Source organism: Panicum virgatum, chromosome 2K (genome assembly GCF_016808335.1).
Source record: "Panicum virgatum strain AP13 chromosome 2K, P.virgatum_v5, whole genome shotgun sequence".
In the NCBI taxonomy this organism is placed as follows: domain Eukaryota; kingdom Viridiplantae; phylum Streptophyta; class Magnoliopsida; order Poales; family Poaceae; genus Panicum; species Panicum virgatum.
In genome coordinates, this window is record NC_053137.1 from 45,490,638 (window position 1) to 45,502,735 (window position 12,098).

At 46.0% G+C, this 12,098-nt stretch overlaps 2 protein-coding genes across 2 annotated transcripts; one reads left to right on the forward strand and one right to left on the reverse strand.

The window, feature by feature from the left end:
* Window positions 1-141: 141 nt before the first annotated feature.
* On the forward strand, window positions 142-1,388 carry LOC120695695 (gamma-glutamyl peptidase 3-like). The gene is made up of 2 exons (XM_039978917.1): window positions 142-949; window positions 1,088-1,388. The coding sequence occupies exons 1-2, from the start codon at window positions 266-268 to the stop codon at window positions 1,205-1,207; spliced, it is 804 nt and encodes a 267-aa protein (XP_039834851.1). The 5' UTR covers window positions 142-265; the 3' UTR covers window positions 1,208-1,388.
* Window positions 1,389-3,069: 1,681 nt separating this feature from the next.
* LOC120695696 (S-adenosylmethionine decarboxylase proenzyme-like) lies at window positions 3,070-6,363 on the reverse strand. The gene is made up of 3 exons (XM_039978918.1): window positions 6,113-6,363; window positions 4,847-5,006; window positions 3,070-4,730 (listed from the first exon to the last, which is right to left on the reverse strand). Exon 3 carries the CDS (start codon window positions 4,542-4,544, stop codon window positions 3,360-3,362), a length of 1,185 nt encoding a protein of 394 aa, XP_039834852.1. The 5' UTR covers window positions 4,545-4,730; window positions 4,847-5,006; window positions 6,113-6,363; the 3' UTR covers window positions 3,070-3,359.
* Window positions 6,364-12,098: the final 5,735 nt, after the last annotated feature.

Here is a 12,098-nt window from a genome sequence, read left to right on the forward strand (position 1 = left end):
CGCCGCCTCCGACTTGGCATAATGCGGAGCAGCCTCCTGTCCTCGCCGTCGCGCGCGTCATCATCGTCTCTCTTCCGGCCTCTATAAATCGAAGCAATCCTCGCCAGCTGCCACACACGCGCTTCGAAATCGTAGTGTTAGCTAAGCCCTCAGCTGAGATCGATCGATCGATCGATCGTTTCAGCTCTGCAAGCTTTCACATTTCTCTCGCCCCGTCATCCAAGGTTCGATTCGATAGACCCCGTCATCCAAGGTTCACCTGACCATGGTTGCGGTGGAGGCAGCGGCGGCGCCGCGCAGGCGGTTCGCGCTGCTGATGGCGGCGCGCGACTCCGAGTACGTGCTCAAGAAGTACGGCGGCTACCTGCATGTCTTCGTGGCGGCGTTCGGCGGCGCCGGTGAGGCGTGGGACCTGTACCGGGCCGTCGACGGGGAGCTCCCGGCGGCGGAGGACCTCGGGGCCTACGACGGCTTCGTGATCAGCGGCAGCCCGCACGACGCGTACGGCGACGACCTCTGGATCCTCCGCCTGTGCGCCCTCGTCCGGGAGCTCCACGCCACGCGCAAGCGCGTCCTCGGCGTCTGCTTCGGCCACCAGGTGATCTGCCGCGCGCTGGGCGGGCGCGTGGGCAGGGCCCGCGCCGGCTGGGACGTCGGCGTCAGGGAGGTGGCCATCGCTGACGCCGCCGCGGCGGCGGCGCCGTGCCGGTTCCTCGACGCGCTGCGCGAGCGCGGCGAGCTGCCGCGCCGCGCCAAGATCACCGAGGTCCACCAGGACGAGGTGTGGGAGGTGCCGGAGGGCGCGGCGGTGCTGGCCTCCTCCGACAGGACGGGCGTTGAGATGTTCCGCGTCGGCGAGCACGTGCTGGGCATCCAGGGCCACCCGGAGTACACCAAGGACATCCTCCTCAGCCTCGTCGACCGCCTGCTCGCCGCCGGATCCATCACCGTGAGTGCCATCGGCTTCAGACTCCATTGCCGCCGCTTGATCTCTGACCTACGAAACAATGCCCAGAGGACACACCTGGGTCTGAAATCTGAATCCCGAAGCATTCTGTTTTATTTACCCTGCTTTGCCACTCTGCAGGTGCCGTTCGCCGAGGCCGTGAGGAGGCAGCTGGAGGCCACTGCGCCGGACAGGGAGTTCTGGCTCAGGCTCTGCAAGAGCTTCCTCAAAGCTGACGAAGATCATCAGGTCTGCATGTGATTTGGGTCCATGTGGCATCTACTCGCGTGGTGTTTGCGACAGTTTTGTAAAGGTAGAGATGTATGAGAATGCCCTGTTTCGGGATCAATTTGTTCGGAGCCAAGTTTATGATGACAGAGTGCATGCTAATGTAAATAATACTTGGAAATTTGAGGTTAAATTTGAATAAGAGACTGGTTGGCGGGAGTATGTTTGAGCCTCTCTTTCTTGTCAAACAATTGACCATCTTCTCCCTCACAAAAAAGAGAGACCATTTTGACGCCAAAAAGGTATGGTTTGGCAACTGCTAATAGAGTATATTGGGAGCAAGTTCTGTTTGTCTGACTGGAAGACCAAACAATTTTAATTTGTTTGGAGCAAGCTCTGCTAATCTGTCGAAACCTCAGGAGCAATGAGAATGACTTCTGACTTCTGAGCTCAACTAAGGTATAGTCCCGAGTAAAGATATACATAATATAAGTTGTGGTCTTCTTGGTCTCAGGCTGCTAATTGTGAGCAGAGAAAAATAATGCAACCCATTTCATTTGTCATTTGGGTCCATCTTCTTTTGGAGCTTCCTCAGTAAACCAAAACGGCAGCCATAAAACATACAAATGAATTAAAATAAAAAAAGGGGGAGACGAGAATAACAAATACTCCAACTAGCACTTTGCACTTAGAATATCATTACTCACTCTGATCAAATGAAACTTGGCATTTTTACTCTCCAACTCGCTCCGTTTGGCTGATTGTGGCTGGTGTTGATTTACTGTGAGAGAAAAGTACTACTGGTTGGCTGGTGGCTGGTGTTGATTTGATGTGATAAGTTGCCAGCAGAATACAAGACAAAATTGCTAAACTTTTCGTGCCATTTCCGTCACTTCGATCATCCTTAAGCTCCTTGGCGCGTCTACTTTTCATGTAATTATTACTAAATTGCCCTTATCTTCTTGACAGAGCTTTTCCCAAATTTCCAAACTCATCAGCCAGCTCTCGTTGGTTCAGCAAGGTGAGGTGCGGCCTCCCGATTCGGATCGCCGGCATGTGTCGCCCTCCCCCTATGCTGCCGCCCTCGGGCACCGTCGGTACATAATGGTGCGCCACTTCCACATAAAACTGACCTCAGTAAACTGATGCCACAGACGGGGCTAACAACCGAGGGATGAACAGCAGCTACCACATGCTGTCACGAACACCACACAAGGCATGGGCAATAGATACAAACAATCTGCAGACATGCTATGCTTCGTCAGCCTTGAGGAAGGTCTTGCAGAGGGGTTCAGACGTTATTGCCCCTGGCACCGTGTCCGCCGAGGTCGACCTTGGAGATGGCTGGAGCAGCGATGGATCGGTCGGAGATGGCAGCGAAGAGCGACTGAGATGCACGTATATTTAGCAGCTGGGATTGGGAGCAGGTCTCTCTGCTTATGTGTTCGAACTTCAAACGTCAGGAGCATTGGGAATAACTTTTGTGCTCATCATAGATAAATTTCTCCGGAATGTACATGAGCTTAAAACATTTATTTGACAAATGGCATCGTCCATTCGGGGTATCTATTTTCAGACTGCGAACTCCTTACTCCCAAGGCTTCACACATAATTCTCAAAGTCCGAATAATGAAGCATGACTCTGCTTCCAAGTGTCCATCAGCCTAAGACACAAAATTATGCATCACTACCATTTTCTAGTCCCAAGATTTGTGGGGCACACAACACATATTTCTCATCGTTAAAAAAAAAAGCAAATTAATCAGATGTGAATCAGCATTCAGCAGAGCTTTGGACGAAGAAAGTTCAATGCATGCATCTCCCAACCAAAACAGAAATATGGATTTTGCTTTAGAAAAAAAGAATCGCAACAGTAACAAATGACAATAGGCAGATGATAAACTGGAGATTCCAAATTCCAATAATTGATTGAGAACAAAGTTATTACAAGATCATTCTCCCCACAAGGGCATCGGCAGCATAAACAGATGATAAACTCACTATGGCAGACGCAGCAAACCATCTAGAGCACTTATTAAGCAGGAAAATATAAAAGAACATAAGATTATTATGCTTGCCGGTAGCCCAGCCAGCGCTTAACCGAAAATAGAACAGGGCCAACAGAGGTCTCAGAAGCCTCAATCCTTGAACTCGCAACTCGAGGTGAAGAACCACCCAATCTTTCTCACGCATCCACATCTTTCTTCACCACCTTCTTCTCTGCATCCCAACAGATACACATCTCATCACTGTTCACAAAGGTCTCCATTCCATCACTGCTCCATCCATCCATCTCCAAGGTCGACCTGGGCGACACAGTACCAGGCGCAATAGCAGTAAAGCTCTGGTACATCAGCAGACCACCACCAGGAAGCTCCTGCTCGACAAGATCATCACACATGTAGGAGTCAATGTCTGCACCCTTTGCCCATGATTTGGCAAACCCATGCCCACCAAAGATGGTAACAGCAACTGAAAAGTCTGAAGGAGAGAAGCCTGCCAGGACCCTCTTGATGACATCGTTGTAGACTATGGAGCTAGGATCAAAGTTCATGGCTTCGTAGCTTGCATAACTGAAGCCTTCCTCAGGTGTCACGTGGATGGTGGAGGCTGCAGGTCCAAAGACACCATTCATCGAGTACCCGCATGGGTCGAACTCAAAGTCACAGATCTCCATCTCAGGGATGATCTCAGAAATTCCTGAAAGCTTCGTCATCTCCTTTGCAGATGAGCAACGGCCATCAGCGGAGTTCTTGAAGAACACTGCTGCTTTCTTAACATCCAGCCCAGTCATGCACATCTCCAGTGTCACCATAGGCTGCTCAGGCTCCTCCGCGGCATAATAGACGTGCCATTTCTTATTGGGCTTGAATGCATCACCAATTACATATGCATTGCCACCAGACTTGAGGCCACCAAAGAAACCATTCAGCACTGATACCTCCTCCGAGAAGCTGCGGTGCGGTGCCGGCTGAGCACCAGGGAAGATGAACGTCCCACGAGAGTACTTCACTGAAAGAACAGGCAGTGAGAGCTCTGCAGCAAGCTCAAGGATGCGAGGAATGGAGAGCAGAAGCTTTGTCGTCCCACAGGTCTTGAGGACAACCTTGTGGGGATACACAAAAAGGCTCGACTCGGACAAAACATACGAGTCAAAGTCCTTGTTTGAGAGCTGGGACACTATGGTGCACCGTGCAAGATCCAAGAACGAGTCAATCTGCTCGCGAGAGAGGGCGCGAAGGCCACGACCACATGGGTCCTCAAAGACAGGTGCATCAGAGAATGTTATCTCAAGGCGCTTCTCGTAGCCCTCAAACCCAATAGGGGAGGCAGGAGAAGAGCCCCAAGAATCAGCCGAAGGCATCGCCATTAGATGATGTGTTGCAAGGGAGGATGGGAAAGGGAGGGAGAGATGGGAGAAGACGAGTTGGAATCTCAGAAGCAGAGAATGCAGCCAGCCAAGGGAGAATTATCAAACAAGAGAGAAAAATTGAAGGAAAATCCTACTCTACTGCGAATTGCATGTGAAGGGATATCAGGATGGCTTGCGGACGCACTGCAAAACAAAGAGATCAACCAAATAATAAGCATTAGAAACCAGAGCACAAGACACATCAATGAACAAGTTTCCAGTTAGAACTACATTGCTCAGGCTGTTGGTTCAATTCTTACGTTGGAGTAAGCAGCAGACTGGAACTTCTTGATTCCTCCGGCTGGGCGAACGTCCTCAATTTTGTAACCAAGGGGAGCTTCGTACATCAAATTACTACTACTAGACTTCTTGCCACCTTTTGACTCCATTAGAGCATCCACAAATTGTCCCTTCCTAAAACTGATGATCAAAACAGAGTAAGTTTCCTTTTAGGCGACAGAACACAAATGATAAGAGCAATTAGGACCCAAATCTGAGGTAGCAGATAAGGATGTGCACATTTTGTTTGCAAATCGAGAGTGGGTAATTTAGTTTTAGATGCTGAAACCATTTCAATTGAAGAGGAAACGGTGTATGAATAAAAAAAAATGTTTGAGATTAACATACACAATTGCAGCAGTGATACGATAGACAACGTTTTAAGTATCAATCCATGAATAAATAACAAGTATCCAAACGGATCGATTCAATATTTAAGTAAATAATCAGTAAATGAAGCAATAGTTGTTAACTTCATCCTAATTGATATAAAAGAAACATCATTAAGCAAAATTGTTTGTTGCTTTCTTAACCATGTATTCTTCAGTATGCAAGAAGCAACACCATGGTGGCAGCATATCGCCCAAGTCAAGTCAATTAAAATAACCGTATGTGCAGACTAGTTTGATGGCTCGTATGACCTGACTTTTTTTTTCCTTACGAACAAGAATAACTAAAGGTCAATACAAGCTTCTCGTAACAGATTGGTGGTGGACATTCTTGAAGATCACAAGAAGGTCGGGATAAACTAAAGAAAGGCTCTACACGTTCCGCCTCGAACAGAAAGTTGTACTAGCTTCTTGGGCATTGCGATCCGATTATGATAAGCAAGGTCGACACATACGACAAAGAAAGAAGGAATATACTAACGAAGATTTACCGCGCACTATTATAAGAATACAATAAACAAAACGAACTGCAGGCCAGATCCAATCTCCCGCGCCGCTCCCCCGAGGGCGAAAGACAAACTTTTCCCGACGCCTCCAACAAAGAGGGGTGGAGAACGAGACCCCTACGGAACCGCACGCCCGAGGGGAGCAAAATCTTCCCTCGCCAGCCAAACACCCCCGGCGGGCCTCAAGCAAGATCCAACGCGTACCCAATCTACGCAGAAGAAGAACCGCGTACCCAATCTACGCAGAAGAAGAACCCGCCGCCGGGGCGGCGCTCCATACGGACCCCGGGCGCGCGCGCGCAGAGGGGGACGCCGGCGTGAGCGCAGCGCAGGCGAGGAAAGGAGGACTCACGTTCGTTCAAGAATGCGGCCGGCGGCGGGGACGAGATGCGACCAGGCTTCTTGGAAGGGCCGGCCGAGAGGCGACGGAGCGGAGGAGGGAGACGCAGCTGTAATCGGGGGGATGCTCGCGCTGCTGGTGTGATGGGGATGGAAGCGAGACGCGGCGGGGCGGGGCGGGGCGGCTTCCCTCTTCTGCGAGGCGAAGGATTGGGCTCGAAGGAACGGAGACGGGGTGGCTTGTGCCTTGTTGGGAACTTGGGATGGGGGGCGACGGGGTGGCGACCGGCGCCGCTATTTATAGCGGCCAGGGTGTGAGAGGTGAGAGGCGGCACGGCCGAGGGGCCCACGGGCGGGCGCGAGCGGACGCGGAGCGGCTGCCTGGCTGGCCCAAACCCTAAACCTGGTCGGGTCTAAAACAAAACGAATGAACCCAGTATTAGTTTTGCAAGAACACGATTAAAAAAAAGTTTTGTAAGAACAGCCTTTAAATTTTTTTTTGTAAGAACAGATTAATTATTTAAAGTTAGGGAAAATTCGATTCATGCCACCACAACTCCGTGAAATTGGGTTTTATGTTCAAAATCATGCCACTCAATGGCATGGATTTCAACATGAAATCCAATTTCAAGAAGTTGTAGTGGCATGGATCCAACTGACCCTAATATAAAACGTGTATTTTTTACCATGAGGGTAGTTGGCTCCATTTTCAAACCGAATAATTAATTAAGGGTCCCTGTATCTGCTGGTTAATTACACTAAGTAGCTTTCCTATTATAGGAGTATATACTAATTCCATGGTAAAACCCGCCGGGTGTTTCTGGATTTTACTAGTTGCATTGCTACACAAATCGACGCATTTCTTCCATTATGCTTAGTCTGATTTTTCCGCAGGAACAAAAAACAGCAAAACATGACGCACCATGTTGCATTGTTGCCTCATGGGATGCACCGTGTGAGCTCTATGTTTTTTTGTTCTACATGATACTATTGAAGTATTTGTTCATTATTTTACTCAGTTCGAGCTGAGGGTCCTAAGAGCATTAGCAATGTATCTTCACAAACCAGTAAGTAAGGTGGGTTTCTATAAAAATAGGTAGTTGTTGTTAAAAGTTTTACGATGTCAACATGCAAAAGCAGGTGATAAGATGGCCACCCTAGCAAATAAAAAAATATAAATTTGTCTATTGCTTCATCCACATGGCGTATGGAGAGAAAGAGAATCAATGAAGAGAGACAATCTTTGAATCTTTTGGGGGCGTTTAGTTCCCAAAATCAAAAAATTTTGGGTGTCACATCAGTGTTTGACCAGATGTCGGGAGGGTTTTTCGAACACTAATTAAAAAACTAATTTCAGAACTCACTTGGAAACCGCAAGACGAATCTTTTAAGGCATTTGACCGTATCATTAGCACATGTGGGTTACTGTAGCACTTATGGCTAATCATGCCCTAATTAGGCTCAAAAGATTCGTCTCGCCGTGTACATCCAAACTGTGTAATTAGTTTTGTTATTTAATTACATTTAGTGCTTCATACATGTGTTCAAAAGGGGAGGTGAAAATTTTTGGGTGAAAATTTTTGGGATCTAAACGGCCCCTTTATTGCTTACTACCTGGTAGTAGTTAATGCCAATGCCCACAATGCTTGTTGGCAGTAGCAAGGTATTTTTTATTCCTTCTTACCCTCTTCCTACCTCCCATTGCGGATGCCCTAAGAAATGATATGGTTCAAGGATTAGCTTTAATATATATTTTTCGCAACAAAAAAATAAGGCGATTCATTTTGCAAAAAATTAACTTTATTATATTAATCTTATTAAAACCAACATATGTATGGCGTGGTTCGAAATTCAGTCATGCTTCATTTTTCAGGTAGGGACTCGATCGTTCGAAAATCATTTAAATTTGCCCTAATCCACTTTGATGAAAAGTCAATGCGTGTAGCACGTTTGGGAGAGTATTGTGCAAAATATATATGCGCCAATTTCTCTGCAGCAGCATGGTATTCGGGGAAATCTATTTGTAGCGCGCGCGAACACGATTAGAGCTATCGCTGAAGTACTTCTTTTTGACCCAATGTTGGTCCTTGGCCCACCACTGATTCCACGTTGTGGCCAGCCATCCAGCACGTGCAACAACGGCTCATGCTAACCAGTTAATGTGGAGGATTAGCTTGAAACGAATTTATTTTAAGTTCGCTAAATTTACTATATTTCTTATTTTCTTAGAACATTTTCATTGGTTCTCAGAATATTGTTTTTCATTGAGAACATTTTCTTCACACAAAACAATTTACTTTGTTCTTAGATTTTTTGTTGTTCTTAGAACAATATTTTTATTGGAACACTTTTATTTGTTCCATAATAATTTTTTTTGGAAAATCACATAATGTTTGAAGCAGCATCTCTTGGAACATCTTGCTGGAATAATTATAAATGTTCTGAACAATCATAATTGTTCTGAATTTTACAATTAACTTATTCTAATTTCCTTAAAAAAGGTGCAGCGCTCTGGCACAGAGTACATCTGCGATGTAGCGACTCCGACTCGCGCGCGCTAAGCATAGACACCCCCTGGTATTTTCCCAAATTAAGAATCCTAAGAAATTATGTATATCGTTGAGGAATCTGACTTTTATATCTTGGAACAAAAAACGAGTCATTCTTGTTTATTATGTACAAAAGATAGGACCTCAATTACTAGACCATATGTATCAGTATTGACCTTTAAACAAGGGTGTGCTTAATTCTGAAATCCATATAGTTAGAGATTATACGATTCGCCATTGCGATAAGCTTCATAATTGGGTATTGTCCATTGACTGCACGATCAAGGCGCAATTATTTAGCACACGCATGGAATGGAACAACTTTGGATCAAAGTGAGGGAAAAAATGCGTCACAACGGGCGGTTAGGAATAAAATAGCACCACACAAAAAGATCGCGCGGCGCGGATTGCTCGTCAAGCATAAAGGTGTCTGCATCAAGCAGATTTGACGGTCAGCTCGGTTAGTGCTTTAATTCTGCATGTTATACTCAACGGACATATAACAAACAACCACGCACTAATTGGAGCTTATCCCTCGGCATCTTCCACAAGCTAAGTCATCGCCATAACTTGCAAGAGCAGAATTGGCATTTGACGGACCAACAGATCTGTACACGGTCATTATCTAGCTAGCTGCACTGAATTATAGTACTAGTTTCACAAGTGCGTATCGCAATTATTGGCCAACTACTCCGTCCCGTAAAAAATGCAATCCTACATTTGAAAAAAATTTATAAAGAGTGCAATTATAAAAATTGGATCTTAACTACCTACCTAATTAAGTAGTTAGATAATTTGCATTCCAAAACTAATTGCATGTGGCTAACAAATGAGATCATGACAGTCTTTTTGCACGATCACTAATCTCTGAAAAAAAAACTAAAATTACATTCTTCGTGAGGATAAAAAGAGAAGTACGCAACAAAGATATACTCCCTCCATACCCAAAATAATTGACGTTTTGGACAAGGTTTGAGTCAAATTTTGAGAATATAAATCATGAATAACTCTCAAGTTGTTGAGTTTGGAAATGTAAAAATTATATGAATAGATTTGTCTTGAAAAATACTTTTATAAAAGTATATATATATCACTTTTTGATAAATATTTTTAGAGAAATAAGAAGTCAAAGTTGTGTTTTGGAGACCATGTCGCCATCCTAAACGTCAATTATTTTGAGCATGGAGGGAGTACCTATCACGAGTCATCGATCCATCCATCATCCCACGTCGATCGAGGCCGAGCTGGTGTCCACGGGCACTATGGACTGCGAGCGGCGGAGCGGGGCATGCGGATGCGTATGCGTGATGGAGACCCTTACCTTGGCGTGCTTGGACGCCCTGCCATGCCCTGATTATTGTAGAGCAATGATAGCGCCACCATCTGCGTATGTAATGCGCGGGTTAGTTTCCCGACCACTACTAATTCATCGCCACCCACGCCGTGGCTCGTGCATTAGTGGCTAGCTGTTCAACCATGTTCATGTTTATTGCCTTAAGAAAACCATGTTCATGGTTATTTATGCTAACGGCAATAAGTATCCATTTGGCATGGGGAGAATTTCCCGATTCTCCAGGGGACCCAACCCAATGTTTTATGTGGAATTTTTGATGAGTTGCAAAAAACCATATAGTACTTGACATCTTCTTCTTAGTAATTAGCTTATTTTAGATTTCTATAAAATTCACCGGTTCAGTCTTCGAAGATGCTCATAGGGATAGAGTTTGCGTGCATACGTTTATAGGGGTGAGTGTGCGTAATTTGTGGGTGCCTGAGTTATATAGTGTAATTTAAAAAAAGGTATGTAAACATTTAGGCACTGGTTAACACAAATGTGGGTGGTGCGCCACATATCAAGAAATATACATTTCTTTAGATAATATAGCATGATGGTCGCATATTTGTAATTGAAAAGCTATTCATGCGTACTGTCACTCTGTCCGGCTGACTGTGGCTAGTGGCTGCTGCTGATTTGTTGTGAGAGAAAAGTACTGCTGGTTGGCTGTGCCTGGTGGCTGATGCTGATTTGATGTGAGAGAAAAACATTGTTTGCTGATTGCAGCCGAATAGAGTCTATGTGTGTAAAACTTAAGGCTGGGAGAGGGAGAACCAAGCAAAATAGAATTTCCAATTTATGAGAAGTATGAGATGTATACTTACAATTTATTACTATCTTATCTTTTTAAAGGTTAGGTTCTATCTGTTTTTTATTTTCAAGTAATTCAAGGGCGTGAAAAAGAGAGGATGAAAACGGATGAGCCACCACCACCAAATGGAATGTCTAAAATAGAGTACAATAAACTTATAAAAGTACACAAAAAGAAAATAAAACATGCAAATTGAAGGCAAAGGCTACCAAGCATTGTAAACCACTTCAACTTTATGTGGTGCCTATATAAAGATGTTTTTTTGGCAACACCTTTTATATTTTTTTTGGGACGAAATTAATTAAAGTGGTAGAGATACTCCCTCTGTCATGGAATCTAAGTCATTCTAGAGTTTTTAGGACAGATTATGATTGTATGATTGTATAGAAAAAACTCTCGCACCCCTAATTGTTAAGCATTGAGAATGCGCTAATTAAACTAGCATGCCTTTTCCCATGCACCTCCTTCACATGTACCTCCTCCTACATGGTTGCATGCACATCTTTCGATTGCGAAAGACCCGGAAACGATGCACAATTAAAATGGTTGGGTCCACTCTTAGCCTACAATATCTTATATTTGAGGACAAATTTTGAATCTCAGAATGACTTATATTTGAGGTCGGATGGCGTAGTTCGCATGGTTCACTTGACCCGCTCGCCCGCTGCTAGAAAATTCAGGTCATTCAAGCTGTCGACCAGTGAGGTGGATTCCACCGATATTTAATGCTCAGTCGCAATGTGGAGTGGGAGAGCGGGCGCCACAGTACATTTCGCCCGCTTTTCGAGACGCTCGTTTTCTTTTCGCTCTTGCTCTTGCTTTCGCTCTCCCACATCAGATTTCACCGGCTCTTTCCCACTTATAACACTCGCTCTCGTGAGACAAACCGGGTGCGAAACCTCGCGACCCAGAATAAAATGCACACGCTCCGCGCGCACGCCCGCGGCAGCAGCGGCAATCGTGCCATGTACCTGCCATCGCCATCCCTCGCAGCGAGAGAAGGGAGCGAGGCTCGCCCCCGTGCATGGGAAAAGGCACGGCGGGTTGGCACGATCGGGGTGAGCACCGAGCGGCTGGACCCATATCCAGCACCAGGGATCGGATCGTATCGCCGCACAGGCAGCCCCAGACAAGAGGCAGGCAGCGCAGCGCGTGGGGGGCCGTCACATGGCGCCAGCCAGATACAAGGCTATCATCGGCCACTAGGCAGGCAGGCAGTAGCCAGTAGGCACGCAGCGGCCGCGCGCGCTCTCGGCGGAATAATTGGAGCCGAGGCGGGGGGCAAGAAAAAAAGCGGCGCGGC